At 42.5% G+C, this 22,854-nt stretch overlaps 2 protein-coding genes across 7 annotated transcripts; one reads left to right on the forward strand and one right to left on the reverse strand.

Moving 5' to 3' along the window:
- Window positions 1-2,336: 2,336 nt before the first annotated feature.
- WDR83OS (WD repeat domain 83 opposite strand) lies at window positions 2,337-12,915 on the reverse strand. Of its 2 annotated transcripts, XM_061616712.1 has the most exons (4): window positions 12,775-12,904; window positions 7,758-7,863; window positions 4,905-5,002; window positions 2,337-3,299 (listed from the first exon to the last, which is right to left on the reverse strand). In XM_061616712.1, exons 1-4 carry the CDS (start codon window positions 12,822-12,824, stop codon window positions 3,233-3,235), a joined length of 321 nt encoding a protein of 106 aa, XP_061472696.1. In that variant the 5' UTR covers window positions 12,825-12,904; the 3' UTR covers window positions 2,337-3,232. The 2 variants fall into 2 exon arrangements, with proteins under 2 accessions (XP_061472696.1, XP_061472694.1); XM_061616710.1 differs by lacking the exons at window positions 2,337-3,299; window positions 4,905-5,002 and adding an exon at window positions 5,113-5,349 and having other exon boundaries at window positions 12,775-12,915.
- WDR83 (WD repeat domain 83) lies at window positions 12,481-22,036 on the forward strand. 5 transcript variants are annotated; one of them, XM_061616708.1, is made up of 10 exons: window positions 12,481-12,576; window positions 14,500-14,771; window positions 15,446-15,566; window positions 16,378-16,483; window positions 17,487-17,535; window positions 17,629-17,755; window positions 19,082-19,149; window positions 19,515-19,623; window positions 20,017-20,131; window positions 21,480-22,036. In XM_061616708.1, exons 2-10 carry the CDS (start codon window positions 14,669-14,671, stop codon window positions 21,630-21,632), a joined length of 951 nt encoding a protein of 316 aa, XP_061472692.1. In that variant the 5' UTR covers window positions 12,481-12,576; window positions 14,500-14,668; the 3' UTR covers window positions 21,633-22,036. The 5 variants fall into 5 exon arrangements, with proteins under 5 accessions (XP_061472692.1, XP_061472689.1, XP_061472693.1 ...); XM_061616705.1 differs by lacking the exon at window positions 12,481-12,576 and adding an exon at window positions 12,899-13,101; XM_061616709.1 differs by lacking the exon at window positions 12,481-12,576 and adding an exon at window positions 12,899-13,064.
- Window positions 22,037-22,854: the final 818 nt, after the last annotated feature.

The raw sequence follows: 22,854 nt of genomic DNA on the forward strand, positions 1-22,854 counted from the left end.
ATATATACACTGTTTGGCAGCGAGTCTTCAGAGTTCCAGGCAGGAGTCTTCACTAGCCTTCCTGGAGATGCTGGGGTGAGCCTGGGACTTTGGCATGCAAAGCATGTGGTCACTCCGAGAGACTAATAACTGGATGCTGGTTATCTTTCCCCGTTTGGTATCCCTTACTATACCCAAACATCCACTCTGCTAAAGCTGCCTGGTTGTTAGCTCAGTTCCAGTGGATAGTAATCCATCTCTAAAGCCACTGTAGGCAAGAACACTAGCTTAGGCCTGCAGGGCAAAGAGCTCTGCCCACATGCATCTTACTCATCAAACAGGCTTCACAGCTCTGCTATCTCACTTTGGAAGCAAGCCATTTATCTTGATTCACCCTAATAGTTGCTTTGCCCCAGCGCCAAAGAAATCTAGCCCTACTCTTGCCCCTGAAAAACAACCCAAAAAGTATCATTCAGTAGTTTTTTAATTAGATATTTTTCCTTCGTTTGGGGAAATACAATCAGGGCTTTTATTTGAACCAGGGATGAGCAATAGAACCTGTCGGTTCAGCTTCTTAAAACTAGTTTGTTTGTTTTAATTTCAGGGCTGCAGCCCACGAACGTGGACTAACCCGTCAAGAACGGTATCTTTGAGAATGTGAAGAGTGCCTCCTTTACCACTAAGTAACCGCAGCCCACAGACATCATAGGCACCAGCTAGGCTTAAACGCCGGCAGCCGGGCCCAATATGAACATGGTGCCAGGCGGACAAGAATTTACCCATGCACACTCGCAATCGCTTTTAAATGTGGTCCTCAGCCGCTGCGGTGCAATGTTTACACACCATAGCAACGCCTACTTGTGGCATATCAACAGTGCCCACGAACACAACGCGAACACCGGACGCGTGCAAAGCAGCCCAAGTTCTTGCTCGTCCGGCGTCACGTTTAAACGGGGCCTGAACCCAGATGTTCGCCTTCCACCGTGTACAGAAGTCTTGGGAGAGCGTGAAATGTAGGTCAAGGCGGACGAACACAGCCGGGCCTGGGCTCACTGAGCCTTCTGGGTGGTGTGCAATTAAAGGACAAGCTGGTGCCTGCGCCTTCCCCCTCCGGCTACATTCCACACCGACTACGCGGCCTCCGCTCCGCCCCCGCCCGGCAAGTGCGGAAGCGGGGAATTTCCTGGCACCACACGCGGAACAGGAAGGCGGAAATGAAAACAGCATCGACCCAAAATAGATCGGGGAAGGAAAAGGTGGTGGGGGGCGAGTCCCTTTTAAAGGCACAGGATTCTAGATAAAAGGATTCTAAGCTATTCGAATATACGGGTAAAGGTTCACGCATCTACATTATCCCCCTCGATCTCTTCCCCCAAACACAGCTATCTTTTTTCCTAGATGTTCTGCTCCAGGGCGTCATGATTTAGAGCGCCGAGACTGTGTAGAGAAGGGAAACCATTGTGCCCACCTCACACCCTTTCGCTTTCGAATAAGCTAGGTAGATGCCAGTCCACGACTCTGTAGGCGCGATCAGTATGACCTCCACCCATAAGCACACTTCAAAGATTGAGTGGGGAGATTATCCTCACTACTTTGACTACAATAGAGTACCAACAAGTTAAGGTAATCTAGGATCGCTACCTCTACTCCTACAGAGAAGCACGTGAGAAGTAGGCGAATTAAGTAGACGAAGCTTTTATTTCCGCGCTAGAGAAAGCTTCACTTGCTTAATTTTTGCTGTTACGGTGCGGTTAAATTAGCAACGCCTGTTAAAATAGCTGGCAAACCAAAACTAATCCATATTAGGGAATCTAAAGTGCATGAACGGGAATGTCCGCTGAAATACTTACCTTTCCGTCCTTTTTACAGCAACAGCAATATCAACTAAATAAACTTTTTTCCGTTCTCCGTGTCCTGATGGTATCCCACTGACTTACAACCCCCTCTCCGAATTTTCCTATCATCCCAGCTCAGGTTTTCTCCCTACCGTACGCAACAGCGCTCCCAAACCCCTCTTGGTAGATATGTTCCAGTTCTCACACACACGCACACACCCCGCGCTCCTCTCAGAAACAAAGACATGCGGGAGGATTTGTCTGAAAGGCAGACAGCCTGCGAAAGGGGGAAGAGAAAGAGAGTAATCAGGCCTGAATCAACAGCTGCATTTCAGTCCCTGGCATCTAGCTAAAGAACCGTGCCTTAAAGCAAATTACAGGGGTAAAGCTGCAACATCTTTCCCTTGATGTTTGATTGTTATTTTAAAAGGTACCACTAGTGCAATTCATTGAGACTTAACTGCCAATGCATTCTGTACTCACATTCTAGTAAAAATTTGAATAATCACCTGACACAAAGCATCCATTGCATGAAACAATCCTTTTACTACTGTTGAGGCATATTCATTATATAGATACAAACAGTTTTATTATTGAAATGTGTAAGATCGTCTGTGAACTCTTTTTTCATCTGAAGAGCATGGTAAAAATGCTTCAATAAATGCTGAGATTCCAATACAAGATCAGTGCTAAGAAAGGTTGCTGCCTCATATGCCTCCACAATGCAGTGCTCTACATTAGAAGCTGTCTGATAAAATGCCTGTACAGTGCTCCTGCTCTGACTACAGCCTACAGTAGGAAACTGCCAATCAGTAGAGCCATACAGCTTTAAAGAAGCTTCTCAGGAGACCATTTCTGTGGTACACTAATTGGCTTGAATACTTGGTTCTGAAAGCAAAAGCTTCTTTTAATTGGTTTGTTAGTGATAAGTGTGTTGTGTTTCAGAAGTTTATTTCCTTTGTCAACTGAGCAGACAACCTCAACAGTACAGGAAGTATAGTCAGATCTCACTGTAGATAGTTAGCTACGAGCTATAACTAGTGTTCAAGTGAAATGCATAATTAACACACTAAGACAATTTGGCAATGTAGCCAAAGCGTCTCTAACAGCCATCACTTTTATTATCGCAGGAAAATAGTACTCCCAATACTTTTGCAATGCTTTTGCAATACTTGTGCAAATGGATCTGCACTGCCTGAGAAAATAGTCATCTCTCTTGAGCAGCCTTTCCCAACCGGGGTGCCTCCAGATGTTGCTGGACCACAACTCCCATCAGCCTCAGCCATTGGCAATGCTGGCTGAGGCTGATGGGAGTTGTGGTCCAACAACATCTGGAGGCACACGGGTTGGGAAAGGCTGCTCTAGAGGGAGTGCACCTCTGCTTTGCAAGAGGTGCTCTGGGGAGAGGCATTATCCTTTCACCAAGGAGGAGACATGGGCTGGGGGTTTTGCAGATAGGACATCACTACAGCAGAGATAGACAACCTGGAATAAGGAGACAGGAGGAAATATAATTAATGCAGAAGTTCTAACAATACATCAGTAACAGCAATGCAAGTAGTAATGTCAACAGAATGAATTACCGATGTGACCAAATAATTGCTATGTGTCTGAACCTGATTGTGTGTTCTGTGACTGCATCCCTCAGGGACAATAGATTATTAGGAAATTAGCCTAGTACAAGGGGAAGCCCTTTCTGCTGTAGCCTCAGTTCTATTCCCAGGGAACAGGCAGCTAGCCGCAGTTAGTTTTCTGAGCCAGCTCTAACACCGTAGCCAAATTAACAGGAGCTATCATGTATACCTTGGGATCCTTGTTCTAGATCAGGAATGGGGAATGTGTGGTCCAACATTTGGAGGGCCATAACTCTCACCATCCCTGATCATTGGCCATGTTGGCTGAGGGTGATGGGAGTGAAAGCCAACATCTGGATGGCAGGTCCCTCACCCCTAGTCTAGATAGTAAAGCTACCCTGCAAGCTTTGTGAGAAAAAAAGATAGAGCCTAGACTTTGTTACTTAACCCAAAAAAAGGGAAACTTATTAAGAAAAAAGGTAGAAGAAACATCTATTTATGAACTTTATTACAAGGTGAAAGTATGAAGAATATCCAAAAAGCAGACTGGGTGGACTGAGAGAGAAGGATGATGAGTCCAAGGAGAAGGATGGAGGAGAGAGGGGACAGAAGAGGTCTTGTTATTGATCATTAATCTGGTGAGACAAGCAGCCAAAGCGAAATACTTGGCCCAGTAGGTTAAATATACAAAAATGAAAAAATTAGCCCTGATTGCATTTGGGTATGGGGAAGATTGGCTTAGTTACGTCCATCGTTCTATGTATTCAAGATGCTAGGGCACTCTCATATCCATTCCAACTGAGCGATCCTTAGGTGGGGCATTGCCTTCAGTTTTTTGGTCTTTGTAAAGATAGCTAGAGAGAGACAAAATGGAGGCACAGGGGCAAAACGGAAGCACTCTGGCAACAGGTACTAGTTGAAACAGCCATAGCATTGAGGTTTTCACAAAAGTACTGTACCCGTATCATAATATATTAAAAAGCCATTTCCTTCACTTCCACTATTTGGCTACCCTTCCCTTCAACTGTGAAATACCATCCTGCCCTCCTGGGGCATGCATACAATGGAAAGGACCATGTGAGCACAAGATGGCAGCTGCTGCTCCCTCTCTACCATAGAAGTACCAAGGTTCCATTATGGTGGGAGGGTAGAATGGCTCTTCTTTTCAGCTGCAGTATGACAGCAGAGGTCCCTGTCAACTGCAAAGCTGTTCAAAACAAATGATGGACCAAGCTGGCCCTGATAGCGCAGTAGAATGTATACACAGGGAAGTAGAAGCAGACATTCTCTGCAGTCAGAAGATGGTTGTGTACAGTGAGGCGAGAGTCAGACTTCCCACACACAGCTACATAATGCTTTTGGCAAAGGGAAAGCAGCTGTGTGTCTCTTGTCTCAAAGTAGCTTGAAAAATGAACTTTTGAGACTTGGGGTTTTATAAAAGGGTTGTCAGAGACTTGGCAGTGGTAAGAAATTAACCCAGGACTCAATAAAAGACTGAAAGAAGTACACGACTCACATGAAGCTGCTCATCATCTGTTTGGTGTCTTCTGAGCTCCGAGAGTTGGCAAAGCTGATGAATGAACAGTAGACAGCAATCCAAGCACACCACTTGAGCTGCAAACACCATGGGGTAAGGTAGTAAACACTTAAATGGGGCCACAAGGATGTAACAATACTGATTATTCTCTAGTACAAGTGTATCACAATTATAGACACTCTGCCTTGCTTCTTTATTTAATTCAGGAATTGTCTTCAGTTTTAAAGATGGATACATTTACTAGATGCTCATTCAAAATAAATGGCCAAGCAAATAGTAAAACATATTTGATTTCCAGAGAACTATGAAATATTACTTTTATTAATGCATTCAGACCTCTCAAATGATACCACATTGTCCATGGGCATCTCAGATATCTATGTCTAGGATGTTCACCTACATGATGATATGAACTCAAAATCAACTGCAAAAAGAAGAAAAAAAGAAGCAGGCTTTATGTTAGGAAAACTAATGCCAATTGAGAATCAGAATTTTGGAACAAACATACAAGACAGATCAGGAATAAAACATGCTGGAAGTCTCTTTAGTTCATTATTTTGTTAAACATATTCCAATCAATATTTTATTTATTTATTGGTCATATATAAGGTACAGAGACATAGATATTACCATACGGATCTCAACATATTGTTCTTACAAAGTAAATTTTTCTGGATTTTAAATACTGTACTATCATTCCTGAGAGTCATAATGAAAAATTGAATGCTTTTAAAACAAATATATGTTTACATAGTCATAGGATGTCGCCACTTTCTGATCCACTTTGACATTAATTAAAATATTACAGACAGGTTTGCAGTAGTCTTAGCCTCACCCCATGTGATTCGGTCCTTGGTGAGAACAGAAATGTTGGTGATTGTGACTCAGATAAGCCATATCAAGCAAGGCTTATTGTAAGCCATATTAAGGCTGTAATCCTACATGCACTTACTTGTAAGTCCCATTAAGTTTAGTGGAGCTTATTTCATTTTCTAAATGAAACATTTATAGCAGTAGTGGAGAACCACGAGCTTGTAGGACAAATTCGGCCTGGCAGGGGTCCTAATTTGAACTGTGAAGCCACTTTCCCCAAACCATGCCATCTGCCCCACACCTGGTATCACATGTGACTTCAGGTGTAGGGCTGGTAAAGATTCAGCTGCAAAGGAACAATCTGGAACCTTAATATATCCTGATTGCCTCTTGCTAACCAAAGGTTGCTAACAGTACTGATCAGCTGATTGGCATTTGACAGCAAGCCCCACCAGAGATCAGCTATACAACTGAGTTCCCACTTGGAAACTCTCTAGTACAGTCAATCCCTGCTTTCAGCAGGAATCTTCCTTTGCAGTTTGGCTGGGATGCAAAGACAGAAGGAAGAAAGGAAGCTGGGCCACCTGACATCACCCATCAAAATGGTCTGCAGGGAGTATAGGAGCTCTGAATCTGGCCGTCCAGTCAGACCCTGTTCCCCACTCTTGATGTATAGGACTACACTGTAAGTGTATCATGGCACTTACATCATGCTTTATGCAAACTCATCTTTAAACCTTTCAGGTTACTGGAAGACACTCTTTTTTTAAAGATTACAAAAATGTTCTGTGAAAACCACTAAAGTCTCTGAGGTACTGTATTTATATAACAGATTCTGTACCGTAAAATTTGACTTTAGGTCTTAAAGGTTTTATGCCCTGAGGAAGGCTGCTACATGAAGTCTTTGATAAATTGTACAAATTGAGGACATCAGTATTGATGCCATTATGGATTCAATGTAACTGCAATAGCCATCACTTGGAGGTCCTCTCATCCATAATACGTACTTGAATGAACTACATGTCAAATAATATTTGCATAGATTTGATATACTATACAATTATATGGACATTTTAATTTGGAGTTTACAGTTGAATTATATTTTAATTGCTACAATTATTAACTAACATCATTGTTCAGAGTATTATTTCACACCCCTGTTACAGTTGGCAGGTGTCGTTACCACGCTTACTAGAAGAAGTATTCAGAGATCTTTATAAGTAATTGCAAATGAGACTCCTTAAGCAGAACCAAACCAATGTTAAGTGGAAGACACCCTAGATTATGACACAGTCTCTTTACATACTGCCTGTGCATGGATATATAGTGCACTATTCAGTCAGATGAAGGGATGACATTTTAACCATTCTGCCTTCTACTCTGCATTACAATGCCTTATGCAGCCTTTAATGTCAGTTTGGGCTTTATCTGGAGCCAGTTACATTCTCTGCTGTTATAATGAAGTCACGTAGGCTACTGAAGATGCATTAATCTTCAGGAGTCTATGAGGCTTTATTATTACAGCAGTAAACTTCAATGAACAACATTAACATGAATCAAAGCATCATGATATAACTATTTAACTCTCAACATTCAGTTAACAAACTGACTGAACAGCTTTGGGGCCTGAGAAATATACCCCATCCATACACTATTATTTTATTTTACTACTGTAAAGAAATGCTTTAGCCACAGAATCTTGAAGAGATTAACATAGCAGGGAAATGGAGAAGGTATAAACTCAGCAATAATGTCCAGTTACTCCAACACAGGGAAGGAAGAAGAGCTGTGTTTATTACTAGAATAAGCTGCCCAGTCCAGATCTCTCTGAAATTCAACTAACCTGGGATTGTTCATGCCAGATTATCCTCCAGAGATTATACAACTTTTGAAATTATACCATCCGATAGCAATGTAATAGTTACATGATAACAAGCAGCTGGTAGAATCTTGTACTTAATTTGCTCAGCTAGTACTCTGGATGTCTTGATTCCAAAAGTCTAACACTGCAATACTCACCTTCAGCATCAAGCCACACATACTGAAAATCATTCCTAGTAGATTCATGTAATCTGGTGTGGGGTCTTCCAGGGTAGGGTTGTTCTCTGTGGATGGAGGCTTGTATCTAGAAATAAAACATCCCATTAATGAAGGAAAAGAAAACACTAAATTAGGCTTGAAAATAAAACATTAGCTTTATCCACAACAAAATCAAGAGGAGCAGGACATCATCTAGGGCCTTCTCAGTGGTGGCCCCCGAATTGTGGAATAGTCTCCCCGAGGAGGTACGCCTGGCGCCGACACTATTATCCTTTCGGCGCCAGGTTAAAACCTTTCTCTTCTCTGAGGCATTTTAATTTAAGTTATTTATGTAAATGCTGTAATTTCTATTTTAGATGGTGTATTTTTATATTTGTTATACTGACTTTGTAATTTTATTATTGTATATGTTGCTATGTTTGCCGCCCAGAGAGCTGTTTGCTAGTCGGGCGGGATATAAGCTGAATAAATAAATAAATAAATAAATTGTAACTTCCCTAATAATCAGATTTTATGCCGTTCCAAACCAACATGCCTGGAGTTGCTGCTCTAGTAAGAAATGGTGCCAGCATCTCAGAATTACTGCCTCTCAAACTGTACTTCATCACTTCAGAAAATTACAAAAAAGGTTGCTGTACTTCAGCAAAACACAAAAGGAAGGCCAATTGTTTGCACTAGGATAAGGTTTTACATGAGAAAAAAAGGAAGGTAGGATTTTGACACAACATCTCTGTAGGCTGAATTCTCACAAGAGGAATAAAGGGCTCCACCTTGCATTAAATAATGGGGGGCAGGGCGGAAATGTAGCCATGAATTACTAATAGCCACCTCAATATGAGCACCACGTGTAGGCAAAGCTAACATAAGCCAGCTAAGGAAGGCATGACAAAATATAGTGCGGTTCTACCGTTTGGCATTATTTATTTATTTATTTATTATTTGATTTATATTTATTTATTTATTTATTTCACTTGTATACTGCCCCATAGCCGAAGCTCTCTGGGAGGTTTATAGCAATCAAAAACATTAAATATACAATTTAAAACATATATTTTAAAAACAACTTAAAACACAATTTTAAAATTGAAAACAATATAAAAACAATTTAAAACACACGCTAAAATGCCTGGGAGAAGAGGAAAGTCTTGACCTGGCGCTGAAAAGATAACAGTGTTGGCGCCAGGCACCTCGTCAAACAGATCATTCCATAATTTGGGGGCCACCACTGAGAAGGCCCTCTCCCTTGTTGCCACCCTCCGAGCTTCCCTTGGAGTAGGCACCCGGAGGAGGGCCTTTGATGTTGACCGTAGTGTACGGGTGGGTTCGTATCGGGAGAGGCGTTCCATCAGGTATTGTGGTCCCAAGCCATGTTAAAGCTTTATAGGTGAAAACCAGCACCTTGAATTGAGCTCGGAAACATACAGGCAGCCAATGCAATCCCAACCTTCCTCCCAGCAGGAGCCCAGGGCGGCAAACAAAAGCACTAAAAACACTTTAAAACCTCATAAAAACAGACTGTAAAATAAATTAAATCGAAACAACTTTAAAAACATTTTTTTAAAAAAAGCTTTGAAGACATCTTAAAAAAAAGGGTTAAAAACATTAAAAAGCAATTCCAACACAGAAGCAGACTGGGATAAAGTCTCAACTCAAAAGGCTTGTTGAAAGAGGAATGTCTTCAACAGGTGCTGAAAAGATGACAGAGATGGTGCCTGTCTAATATTTAAGGGTAGGGAGTTCCACAGGGTAGGTGCTGCCACACTAAAGGTCCGTTTCCTATGTTGTGCAGAACGGACCTCCTGATAAGATGGTATCTGCAGGAGGCCCTCACCTGCAGAGCACAGTGATCAACTGGGTATGTAAGGGATAAGATGGTCTTTCAGGTATCCTGGTCCCAAGCTGTATACATCCTTAGCTAATTGCTCTCTCCCAGCCATGATTACTAAGGTAAGAAGAGTATGGTTGTACTCATTGGTGGGCTGGATGAATCCCACCAACCTGAGACTGAATCCTGATAAGGTGGTTCTATGGGTGGGTGGTCCGCAGGCTAGGAATTAGGCAGGACACCTATTCTGGAAGGGGTTGTGCTTACTTTGAAGAAGCAGGTACGTAATCTGGGGGATGCTCCTAGATCAAGCATTATGGCCTCGATGGCTAGGAATGCCCTTTGCCACTTTTGGCTGCTTCACCGGCTACAGCCATTGCTGGATAAGGATAGCCTAGCCACAATGACCTACGTGTAGATTACCTCAAGACTGGATTATTGTAATGAGCTCTGTGTGGGGCTGGCCTTGAAGCTGGTTTGGAAGCTGCAGCTAATGCAAAACACAGCAGCAAGTCTGTTAAGTGGTGTGGCCTACCAAGAACAACAATTCTCAAAGGATTGCAGCGGCAGCCAATCTGCCACCAAGTCAAATTCAAGGTCTGTATGTTGACATATAAATGCCAATACAATTTTGGACCTGCTTACTTGAAGAAGCATATTGCTGGAGACCTGCCCATGCGTTGAGATCTATGGAGGAGGCACTCCTGGTGATACCACAGCCAGCTAAGGTCTGCTATGAAGCAGCCTGTGGGAGGGCTTTATTGGTGGTGGTGTCCAATTGTGAAATTACTTGTTCTCTGAAATACAGATGGCTACATCTCTCATTACCTTTGGACACCATCTGAAGACACATTTTTTTCATCCAGGTCTTTAGTGAGTCTGTGTGCCTGGATCTGTTTGTTATTCATGTTTTGTCTTACTGGTTGTAAAGAGTGATTTAATTATTTTTGTATTTAATATTTGGCTTTAATCTTTGTTATAACCTGCTTTGATGCTGCACAATAAATAGTATTGCAGACAATAGGAAAACCACTCAATTTAGAACCAACCCACTTTGTTACGTTTGACTAGAACATGCTTATTAGCAGGTTAATCAAGTCCTGAACTGCAGTGTTCAGTCTTGTTATCTGCTTCCCCAGAAAGCAGGACTAGATCTAAAGATTAAATTACACAAAGGTAGATTTCAGTTGAATATTAAAAGAAACTTCTTAATGATTAGAGAAGGCTGACAATGAAACCAATTATCAAGAGGTGTCCCTTGCTGGAGGTGTTCAAGCAGAAGCTAAGGAGCCATCTGCCTGGGATGTCTAGCTCTGTTTCCTTTATCAAGCAGGGTATTAGATTAAATGACCGACAAGGCTCTCTCCTATTTTATTTTTCTGTTTCATCTTGAGCAGCATGTTATAATGACAAGCATTAAAAAAATCCGAACCATTGAAAAAAAATTAGAGTTCAATATTCACCCAATGAAGGTTAATATTCAAATTACCTCTTCATCTTGATTCTACACTCTCTTTGTTATCTAACTTATTTCCCAGAAGCCAAAACAAAGACATTGGTGATGTTCTCTGTTGATCTATAATATTTCACAATGTGTATATTACAATGCAGAAACAATTATGGCACTTCCAATACTATGTATAAGGAGAATATACTTCTTAACCCTTCATGTACATTCAGAGAAAACATCAGGGGCTCATACAGCAGAAATATACTCATACCTTAGACCTCTTAAAACAGCCTTCTGTAGCCTGGTGCCCTCCCCACTAGGTTGGGGAAGACTATATTAAAATAAAAAAATGAAATGGACTGCCTTCAAGTCGATTCTTACTTATGGCGATCCTATGAATAGTTTTCATGGTAAGAGGTATTCAGAGGGGGTTTACCATTGCCTTCCTCTGAGGCTGAGAGGCAGTGACTGGCCCAAGGTCACCCAGTGAGCTCCATGGCTGTGTGAGGATTTGAACCCTGGTCTCCCAGGTCATAGTCCAACACCTTGACCACTACACCACATTGGCTCTCATGTTAAAATAAGTGGAACTTAAATAAATAGTGAGACATGACTGCTTGATTGCAACATACTTCCCCCCCTTTTTTTCTGGATTGAGGTTTAGGCCTATAATTTGCAGTGTCTTGCTAGGAGAAGAGTCTCCTGCTGAGATTTATCTACATACATCAGTATATCTTCCATTTGAAGCTGCATGTGGCAAGTATCCTTGAAGCCTTTCTAGATTATCAGACAGCACAGCTACTATGCAATTGCTACTAATGTATTCTAAGTCTAAGGCATACAGACATCTTTCCTGAAAGCAGGACACTTATTGGCAGGATATCTGATTTTCCAAGCGCTCACATTACATGAATGTATCGTGAAAATTATACTCCTCCCCCAGACCAGTTGCAAGAATGAATGCTTTGTACAGTGTGATTATGCACACATCACCACATCTATTGGATAGAACCTGTGACATCATCAGTGGCCAGCGACACAAGTTTCTCATGCTATTTTGTAAACTTCTTGAAACTTTTTTAAAAAAGTTATTTAACTGCCCTACATCTCTGGAGAGTTAACGGAAGGCCTCCAACTCGGTGACAGTGCACATGTTGTGCATACAAAAGGTCTCAGGATCAATCCCCAGCATCCTCACGTCAGTAGACAGAGCTAGATACACTAACAGACTGACTCAGTATAAGCAGCTTCCTATGAGCAAGTTCAGTCCTGTACACTACAGCAACGACTCGCCATTTTGTTAATCTTTTATTTTATAAATCACCTATCCAGTGCTGAAAGCCAAAGCTCCTCTGTTTCTTTTTAAGCATCTATATGCAGTAAGCCGGTCTTCCCCCCGCGTGTATTGGTTACCACACTATTACATTTGAATCACGACTTGCAGTTCGGACACACGTCGACCATCATAACCAGTCTAACGACCATTCACAATCGCTGTCCTGAAGTCTCCCTCGCTTGTCAAGGTACCTCAGTTTTCTCTATGGAGCTTTCCATTGCTCTCGCGCCCTCCCCGCTGCGTTGTCATGGTGACCCGATGCCCATCCCGCGGCAGAGCTTGAGGGACGACATGAGCCTTTCGTATCGACTTAATTCGATCCTTCCGTGTTATAGTGCACCCATGCCCTCTCTGTTAGCAACTCCCAAGCCCCATCGCAGCTGACCTGAGAACGCGGTTTGGCCGCCGCGGGTCCATTATGTTGTTACCGGCCATGTCACACGTCTCTGGCTACTCCGAGCAGCCCCCTCCGCAACATCAGCTTCCGCTTCCTTTCAGTGGCGTAGGGGGGCAATTAAGACTGTAACACCCCAGAGTTCAAGCGTTCTAGTTCCAGTTCGTATTCCCGAGTCCATACTAACTCGAGAGACTTTGAGACTTCTCTTTCGTAGGGAGACGCTACGAACTGCTTCTGATTAAAGCAGGGAATCATAGCTCTTCTTCTCCCCCACCCCGGTAGGAAAATATTTGCTATGAACTGGTGGAACTAAAGGTAATGTATCTGTGCACGGAGGGGAGCAGATTGGAGAGTGGACGCTGTGTTTTCTAATAATCTTCCTCCTCCTGTAATAAAGTGTGATCTACAATAGGGAGTAAAGATTTGGAAGAAGTATAGAGGTGCTAAGTAGCGTGGACCTAATGTTGAGGAACCTATTGAATGGGAAGTCTAAGGATTTTTGGTCCTTGGGTATAAAGGCACCTTGCTGAAGCTAAGCAGGTTTGGATTTGGTCTGTGACTACCCTGGAACCACATGTGTGCTATTTGGCAGATGAAAGGTTGGATATAAATTGTAATAAAATAAATGAGGCTATATAGGCCAGGCACTGTAAAGGATAATCAAGCAATTATCTAAATTGGTATTGTTGAGTTAAAATGAATTATGGTTGAAATAAAATTAATTTTGGTTTATTTGCCCCTAACCTGACCCCTATCCCAAGGAAGCTTTGCAGGAAGAAGTTTGGTTCATAATGCAAGCTGGATTCATCTTTCATATGCTCATTAAGCTTTAACAAGATATGTGCCAAAGGATGAAAACCTTTGTCCCAGCAAGAATGTGTTTTGCATTTATTTTGTGCTCTGTCTATGTTTTAATGTTCTATCCCTACTTGTTTTTGAGATCTCTGGCTCCAGCCTTTATCTCAAGGCTGTAGCAGTCTGCAAAATCTGATTTACAAAGGGGCAGCCTGCCCTGGGCAATTTCGCCCATCTCCCCTTCCTCTCCTCCTCCCCCTTGTCATGATCTTTATGCCACAGTGGAATTTCTTCATGTTTTATGGAGTTCATCCCCCTGACCTGTAGCCCCTCCTCGAGGGTATATAATCTAAACCCCTTTCAATAAACGGGGTTCCCATTTCTGGAAGGCACCTTGCTGGACAGGTTTGGGTCCCCTTTGTCAAAGGTTCTTTGTTGTCGTTATTTCCTGGGTCTCTGGCAGTGGGTTCATGTGACCCAGCTCCGCACTCTTCCTGGGCTGGGGTGAACGTGAAGTGAGTAAGGTTAAATGGACAGCTCAGAATTTTAGTTTTGACCTAAGTTACTATAGAAGGAAAGTTAGATTGAGAAGAGATTTTTAAGAGCATTGGGGAGGATAGAGTTCTCGGCTGGTTCTCTGAAAACTTAAACATCCCTATATATGCTACAGAGGGTTAGCCTACAAAAATAACTGTTAACTGGTTTGGAAAGAAAGTTAAAGTACAGATCGCTAGAGGGTTGACAGAATATATTATAAGATAAATAAGGCTACATAATATAGGTGGTTGTCTTTGTCAACTGGCCATTTGGAAAAAAATGGTCTGTAGTTCTGCTCGCTATTGTGATGAAGCTGGTGGCTTGAATGGGTTTGCAGCTGGGAAATAACCTCTCTTTGCATCGGTGTCATTTTATAATAAGGTGGTGGTACTCCAAAGGGAAAAAATTCCCAGAAGTGGAGCAATCGTAACATCAATCCATCTTGCCGTATTCCTGGTGGTTGAGACTGTGCTGTGAGTGTTGCTGTTTTATCAAGTGTACAGAAGTATCCCATATAGCACGCCTCTGGAGCAAGTTACTTGTGTCCGTCATGGCTTTTCCAGAGCCAAAACTCAAGAAGCCTGAATTGCCAAAGAAACTGCTGGGCACACTGGAATGCAAACAGGGAGCTGTCAGGGCAGTGAGGTTTAATGGTGAGTGCATCTTTGATCCTATAATGTGGGAAATAGCGTTGTTAGGGCTGGAGAAACAAAGAGGACATTTCAAAGAGTGTTGAGTCTAGTATGTGATTGTAAGTCTTTATAAATTCTAGAGGTGTAGCTGTGTGTCTGTTGCAGTAAAACCATCAAGGACTCTTGTGACACCTTAATATGGGGTGGGGACCCTGTGGCCCTCCAGATGTTACTGGACTACAAACCCCATCATCCCTGTCCATTGGCTATCCTGACTGGGGCTGATGGGAATTGGAGTTCCAACATCAGTGGCGGGGGCATAGCTTAGGCTCTCTTGCCTTAAACACTAACAAATTTCTTACTGCTTTGTAAATGACAATCCACTGCATCAGATGCATGAAGTGTAATCCTCAGTTGACAGATATAATACAAAGGGGTGCAAAGGAAAAAATGTGAAAGTTGGAGTTGAATGGCAATGAAAACAAAAAGTAAGCTCTCAGTGATTCACTAAATCAAGAGTTACAATGGGTGTGAGAAGGTGTCTATACCTGGGTTACAGCTTGCTTACTCAGAAAGTCTGTGACTGCAGCAGAAAATAGAGCAGGTTGATCTCTCAGTAACACCACTGGGTTGTGATGAATTGGATAATGTTCAGTTAGTTTTGCATTTATTTCTCTTCGCCCCCTCCCCAACAGCGGATGGAAATTATTGTCTCACCTGTGGCAGTGACAAGTCACTCAAGCTCTGGAACCCCCACAAAGGCACCCTCCTTAAGACTTACAGTGGCCATGGTTATGAGGTCCTGGATGCAGCAGGGTGAGATATTGGGAGAGGGATCCACTTCTTTTAGAAAAAAAGGAAGGAATTGTGCTATGAAATACCTTCAGATTTTGAGATGGTAAACTGGCTAGAGGGGGGATGGTCAGAACTCTTATGTTTTGTCCACTTTTCTATAGAAGTAAGCAGGGCAAAGCAGCGTTTTTAAAAATCGCTTTGCAAAAGATTGAACTCTCTGACCTGCATGTATTATGAACATTTCATAGAAGTGTAGAATAGTAGAATTGGAAGGGGCCTACAAGGCCATCAAGTCCAATCCCCTGCTGAATGCAGGAATCCAAGTGAAAGCATACATTTAACTTTGTATGTTATTACACAAATGCAATAAGAATATACAATGTATACAATTCATAATTGAGAGAAAAATGATAATGTATTGAATTTTGACATTTGTTATTCCAGAATGCAAGAAAAAAAGTCATTTGCCCATGAAACTACCAGTAGTAAATTAAACACATTTAAACACATAGTCTTATTTTGCAAAACTTTTCCCGTTAGCTATTGGAAGGGGGGAAGCCTACAAATAATACAGTAACCCCACCCAGTGACCATAGGAAATGCTACTCAATCTCTGCTCCATCTTTTGAATCTTGCCCCCACATTTTTCGACCTATATTTACTGTGTTAATAGAAATGTGCTTTTGAAATATTAAATCCAAGATTCTTAAAAGTCTGTACTCGCACAGCATAACCAAGGAATGGCACATACAGCCCTTGGTTCTGGTGTCATAAAGTAAGAGACCTGGAAGCTGTCCCCATCCACATCATTTTCTGTCTCTCCCTTCTACAGATCGTTTGATAACAGCCAGCTTTGTTCATGTGGAGCGGACAAGACAGTAGTGCTGTGGGATGTTGCCACAGGGCAGGTGGTTCGCAAGTTCCGTGGCCATGCAGGGGTAAGACTTCTTCTGTCCTTTGTGGGTTCAAAGAAAATGAAACTTAAGAGCCCTGCTGGACCAGACTAAAGGCTTACCTAGTTCACCATCTTGTTTCCAACATTGACCAATCAGATCCCACAAGCAGGACACAAGGACTGTTGTTCCTCAGTGACTGATGTTCAGAAGCATGCTGCCTCTGATCCTGCAAGACTATGATATATAATGGAGCCATTATGATTGATGGTCTTATCCTCCATGACTTTGTCTAATCCCCTTCTAAAGCTATCTACTTTGCTGGCTGTTGTCATACCTTGCGGTAGCAAATTCCAAAATTACGTGCTGTGTGAAGAAGTATTTCCTTTTGACTGTCCTGATTGTCTCACCAGGTTACCTTCTCGTTACCTTCTCTCCACATCAGGCACAAACTTCTCTCCACACCAGGCATAGTTTTATACACCTGTCATGTCCTCACACCACCACACCACTTACTTGCCTTTTTTTCTGAACAAAAAAGCCCCAAATGTTGTAACTTTTCCTCAGAGGAGAGTTGCTCCAGCCACCTGATCATTTTGGTTGCCCTTTTCTGTATATGATTCAGGTCTTCAACTTTATGCACACAAGGAGGTGAATTCCTCTGAGCTTCCACATGGGGATGATGATAGCAACATGCCCTGCCCCATAAGGAATTGATAATGTCTGCAGCTTTGTCTGTTAAAATCTTGTGGAATACAAGAGACTATTGACTCATTGGCCACTTCAGTTTAGGGGAAGTGTCAAAGTATTGCATGCTGGCTGTAAAGCTACATTGTTTGGCTTGTGCAATGGGGATAGCAATGGAGAGAAGTATTTGTGGGACATGGAGTTCAAAGAGTTGAGGTGCATAGTGTAGAAAGGTGCTGGGAACAGGGATAATGTCATCTTCTATGCATGAATCTGATTGCACAGATGGGGAAGTAGATATAGCCTGTAGGACAGGACATTGCTTATATCTTTCTCTGATTGTCTCTTTCTCATTGGGCAGAAGGTAAACTGCGTCCAGTTCAATGAGGAGGCAACTGTGATTCTTTCAGGTAAGGAATGTTTTTCTTCTCACATAGTTTTTCTGTTAATTCCAGAGAACTCATTTTAGGCTCTACCCAGCAGGCTTCTTTGCTCTCTTGCAGGTTCTATTGACTCCAGTGTCCGCTGCTGGGACTGCCGGTCACGCAGACCAGATCCTATCCAGATCCTGGATGAGGCCAAGGATGGCATTTCCAGTCTAAAGGTGTCAGACCATGAAATCCTTACAGGGTGAGGAAGGGTAGGGTGAGGTTAAAGCTGAAGAGCACAAACTCCCTGCTCTATTAAGTCCAAGCTAGACCCTCTTTGGACCTGGGAAGAGGCACAAATTAGGCTGTTGCGCCTTTTGGGAATCATTCCCCGCATGGCTGCTGCACCTGTAGTGGACTAGATCAAATTGTGTATGTTTAAAACATTTGTATTTTTAAAGTTTTTAATGCTTTAAATGTTTTAAAGTTTAAAACAAAGGGTTTTTTATTTTAAAAAATGCCAAGGGGGGAGGGAAGTAATAACTCCAGAAAATCAATATACAGTTGATATACAGCAAATACAGTTAACACTTATTCAATAAATAAAGTTATAGAGGGTTGGCACGCCAGTCAATTGACCAGTGAAATATCCCAAATATGTCACTGCAGCAATGTACTTTTTCAAAATTAGTTTGGTGTCATTTGTTAACAAAAGCACAAGGGCTGCTTACCCTCTATCACTGCAGCAGTCAACGGCAAACTTAACAACATAGCCAGTGAGAGAAACTTTATCTGATATAAATTCAGGGCTCTCCAAAGAGGAACACAACCCTGTCATCAGTGGCAAAAAGACACTATTTTGTGGCTCACATATTGGACTAGGGCTGCAATCCTAATCCCACTTTCCTAGGAACAAGCCCAATTGAATTCAGTAGGACTTAATTCTGACTGGGATTGCACTGTAGGAGAGGATGACCCAGGTTCAAATCCTGACTAATGCATGAAATGTCATTGGGCCAGTCACACACATATACAACCTAACCTACCTCACAGGGTTTTTGTGAGGATAAAATGTGAGGGCTATGTACACTATACCAAGCTCCTTGGGAAAAGGGTGGCATAAATCTGTAATAAATAAAATAAATAATATCCTATTCGAATTGATCATTGTTTTGCTTATAAATATCAAGCCTATTAAATATTATCTTCTGTGTTCTCTTAGACTTAGTGCTTTAAAAATAATTACCATTATCTGACAACACTGGACTGACCAGTTGACCAGATCCTTTTAAAATTAATGAAAAGTCCAACCCTAGAGTTACACAACTCTGAACATTTCTTACTGGTCCATGCTTGTATCCTCTCCTTTCTAAACTTTTCTCAGTAACTGATATTTTCAGGGTTTGTTCCAAAATGGAGAAAGTTGCTTTAGTATGAATGGGGGTGTGGGAGTCTTGTCCCAGAACTTGAGTTTCATGGTTTGAGAACTAGAAATGTTAAAGTACACAGTTTGGGACCTCAAGGAGAGTGCTTGGCAAGTGTCACCCTCCTGACACTAGGTGATTACCAGTGCCCTTTTTCTTTTCAGTTCTGTGGATGGGCGTGTCCGGCGCTATGACCTACGTGCTGGGGAGCTCTACTCTGACTACATTGGAAGTGAGTGTTGCATGCAGGCTTGTTGGCAATTCAGTGCAATGAGAGCCAGCTGTCAGGGTGATCATTCCAGTTTTGTGGTAAATTTTCTTTCCCTCTCTGATCTATTATTTCCTTCTCTCTGTAGTAGATGCCCCTTAAGTACAAGCTGAAGGGCTTCTTCCACATCTTGCATCTTCTGTCCCATGTCCACTCACTCTAGGCAGTGGGAAGGATGCAGCAGACTGCAAGCTACTGTCCCTCTCTCTCCCTTTGGAATTTTTAACCCTGAAGAAAACCCTAGGGACAGGTTCTGATGGTCATTGTGAATATACACACACACATTGCTTGACGCAGTTAAGCTTAGCATTACCGTATTTTCATTATAGGTCCCATTAGCTGTGTGTGTTTCAGCAAAGATGGACAATGTACATTGGCTGCTAGCTTGGATTCTACTCTGCGCTTGCTGGACAAAGATACAGGCGAACTACTTGGAGAGTAAGCAATACAACTATTCAGTCCTATCCCTAAAGCTTCCCCCTGCCAGCACCCCATAGTGTCACCTGACAATAGCAGTTGGAAAGGGTGGCTGGTCTTCGGTGTTTGGACCCAGTCATTCCAATGTGTAAGTACATAGTACTTGCATGTAAAAGAACCTTGAGGAAAAGAGACTTGTATAATACAGATCTCTCAGCATATACATCTTGTAAAGATCCTCCATCAGTGACAGTCATAGTCAGTCTATCTTGAACTCTGTAAATGCTGGGCATTTATCTTCCATCTACCTTGCCAGGGACTGGTAGCAACTATAAGTGGACTGATGGAGTGGGGGAAACCTGATTAAGATAAGCAGAAATGTTCTCATTCTGTTTTCTCCAATGATATCCCTAGATATTCTGGCCACAAGAATGTGACCTATAAGATGGACTGCTGCATGAGTGAGAGAGACACTCATGTTGGGAGCTGCTCTGAGGATGGGAAGGTGTATTTCTGGGACTTGATTGAGGTGAGCAGAATTGCCTGGGGAAATTGAGTTTTCTTCTTGGATGGTTGTGTGGCTTCTTAGTGCCCCATGAGAGCAGAGCCACAGATGCTGTGTGTTTGGGGGGAACATAGCTTGGGAAGACTGAATTCCCCTTGGTTGGACAGGACAGTGTGTAATCTTGGAGAACAAAGTAGACAGCCTTTCCCCAAACCCAGCTGGTGGTGGTCAGCAGGAACCATCAAATTTTAGCTAACTTAATGGATCACCGTAATTGGTAGCTGTCTTCTGTCCTAGTTGCCTGAATGGGACTGGCAGCAGAATTAACACAGAACATTTTTCAACTTATGAATTAAATGACAGTTAAGCAATAGTGGTCTACACAGCACTCTGTCTGAAGGAGGTGGGAGGATGCATTGTCCATGCAACCTGCTTATTGACCGGAAGATTTTTGACTCAATGCAAGATTTCAAAAAAAAGTACAGTTTCACAGAGCGCATAGTTAAACTGTGGTATTCACTCCTGCAAGAGGCACTGATGGCTACCAACTTGGATGGCTTTAAAAGAGGTTTAGACACATTCATGGAGGAAAAGGCTATCAATGGCTGCAAACCCTGATGTCTGTGCTCTAGTTAACTGTTGGAGGCAGTATGCTTCTGAATACCAGTTGCTTAAAACTGGAGGAGTGGAGAGTATAGTTGCACTCGGATCCTGATTGCAGGCTTCTCATAAGCATCTGACTGATCACTGTGCGAACAGGATGCTGAACTAGATGGGCCATTGGCCTGATTCAGCAGGCTCTTCTTATTTTTATCCCTTAAGGGCAAATTATGTTTGCTTCCCCATGACCAGTGACGGTTAGACACAGCTTGGATACTTTCCACTGCCAGACATGTCTTCTCATTCCTCTTGTTGTATTCAGCTTGGACTATTCTTTCATGAGATTGCTCATTTAACAATGACTGACCTGCCCTACCTTGTAGAGTCATTGGTCGAGAAAGGAAATGGCAGGCTATAGATATAACTGTCCTAGCCCCTCTTCTCCCCAACTGGGACAATCTTGCCACTACTGAGAGTTGGCTTATTGAGGTCAGGGATTTAACTGGCATCAATGTTAGATTCCTCAAATTTCATTAAACCTCTGCTTATTAAGAGCTCTTAAGAGGTGGCCCTTTTGATGGTGGCTGTCATTTTTTATATGAACTTACTTTAGCTGTAGTAGTCACATTGTCTCCTTTCTGTGCACACAGTGATACTTACAGCGTAGATAAATTCTGAACTTTAGCCCATGTCTAGCTGCTCAGTGTTGGGAAGCATATAGTTTCTATCCTTTGTAGGCCTTGTCTTCATTATTGTCCTTTCCTCCTCACAGGGGTCCCTTACCCTGAGCTTGCCTGTGGGCAACACTGCAGTCCAGTCTCTGTCCTTCCACCTAACTGAGGCTTGCTTGCTCACTGCTACAGAGGGCCTTGTGCAGCTTTGGAGGGAAGAGTCTTACGTGGCTGAGGAAGGGGCATCTGCCTGATAGTCACTGCCATCATCTGAGCAGAGGATCAGAGCTGCAGGGAGATGGAACCCTCTTGACAAACCTCTTTTCAGAAGCACAGTACTGTTTTCGCTGCCTTCAGGAAAGAGTGCGACATTGCAGTAGCAATAACCATAACTGGGACTTGGAGTCTTCAGTGGGACCACTCTGCCCATATGCTGTCTAGAAAGCAGAAGGACCTCATCTTCTGGAACTGCCTCGAGCTGGTAGAATCGAAAAGGCTTCTCTGTGGGGTAACACTTTGCAATTCAGTATTACAAATATCAGTTCTCATAGAACATTTATCCTGCTGATAGGATTTATTCTCAGGTAATGCTATGAAGGAGTGAACGTCTTTTAGCCCTACCTATTACATGAGTACAATTAAAATGGTGCATACATTGCTTCACTGTACGTCTCTTTGCTGTCCGTAAGTCAGATCTACTCCAGAGAACACAAGCAGTGGTTTTAAGCTGGAGGAAAGTTCACGTATGAAAGCAAGGTAGTCTCAAATGAAACAAAAGGGAGAAGCTCAGTTTCTGTTCTCTGGGTCCTTAAAACTGAGCTGCTTCCTGAGCATGAAGCCGCAAGAAAGGAAGCCCCCCCCCCCAGGTATGTGTGAAACAACATTGGCTATAGACATGAGCATAGTAGGTTTATTTAACTTGTACTGTGTTGCTGAGTTTGTTTTTGTTTGCTACTTTGCACTTTCCACAGAAAAAGCAGGTTTGGAAATGAAATGGAAATCTGATGAGAATGGTGTCATTTACTGTGTTATGGCAGCTGCCCAACAATACCCCCCTTCCCATCTCAGTTCCTTGCTGAACAAAGGAAGAAAAAACCTTTGAGCCCTTCCTTCCTTAGATGACTGAAGATACCAGACATCACCTCTGCTTGGTCTCCATGTTCTTTGTCACTGTACTTTGCTGGCCTCATTCTGTTGCCCACCCACGCAGTATGTGAGCCTTGATATCCTCCCTAAGGAAAGCCTGATAAGGAGCAGCCATATATATAGATAGCTAGATATAGATAAATATAGTGTTAAAGTAGGATAAGGTTGTTCCTTGAATCAAACTTACATATTGGCATAGTATAAATAAGCAGAAATCCATCAATGTTTCAAGTTCACACCAAGGACTTGAACACAGAAAGTTTTCAATAGGTGGTTGAATCAATTTTGCTCTGATAGTTGCAGTCTCTCTGCTCCAGCACATAAAATGGG

This window comes from Rhineura floridana, chromosome 3, assembly GCF_030035675.1.
Source record: "Rhineura floridana isolate rRhiFlo1 chromosome 3, rRhiFlo1.hap2, whole genome shotgun sequence".
NCBI lineage: Eukaryota > Metazoa > Chordata > Lepidosauria > Squamata > Rhineuridae > Rhineura > Rhineura floridana.

Excerpts from the sequence above, each read along its gene's own strand:
- WDR83OS (XM_061616710.1), bottom strand. The coding sequence starts at position 12,824 with ATGGCCGGTAACAACATAATGGACCCGCGGCGGCCAAACCGCGTTCTC. Across the intron at positions 7,864-12,774 it reads CGGCCAAACCGCGTTCTCAG|ATACAAGCCTCCATCCACAG; the intron begins GTCAGCTGCGAT and ends TTTTATTTCTAG. Across the intron at positions 5,350-7,757 it reads TGTGTGGCTTGATGCTGAAG|TTGATTTTGAGTTCATATCA; the intron begins GTGAGTATTGCA and ends TTCTTTTTGCAG.
- WDR83 (XM_061616708.1), top strand. The coding sequence starts at position 14,669 with ATGGCTTTTCCAGAGCCAAAACTCAAGAAGCCTGAATTGCCAAAGAAA. Across the intron at positions 14,772-15,445 it reads CAGGGCAGTGAGGTTTAATG|CGGATGGAAATTATTGTCTC; the intron begins GTGAGTGCATCT and ends CCTCCCCAACAG. Across the intron at positions 16,484-17,486 it reads AGTTCCGTGGCCATGCAGGG|AAGGTAAACTGCGTCCAGTT; the intron begins GTAAGACTTCTT and ends CTCATTGGGCAG.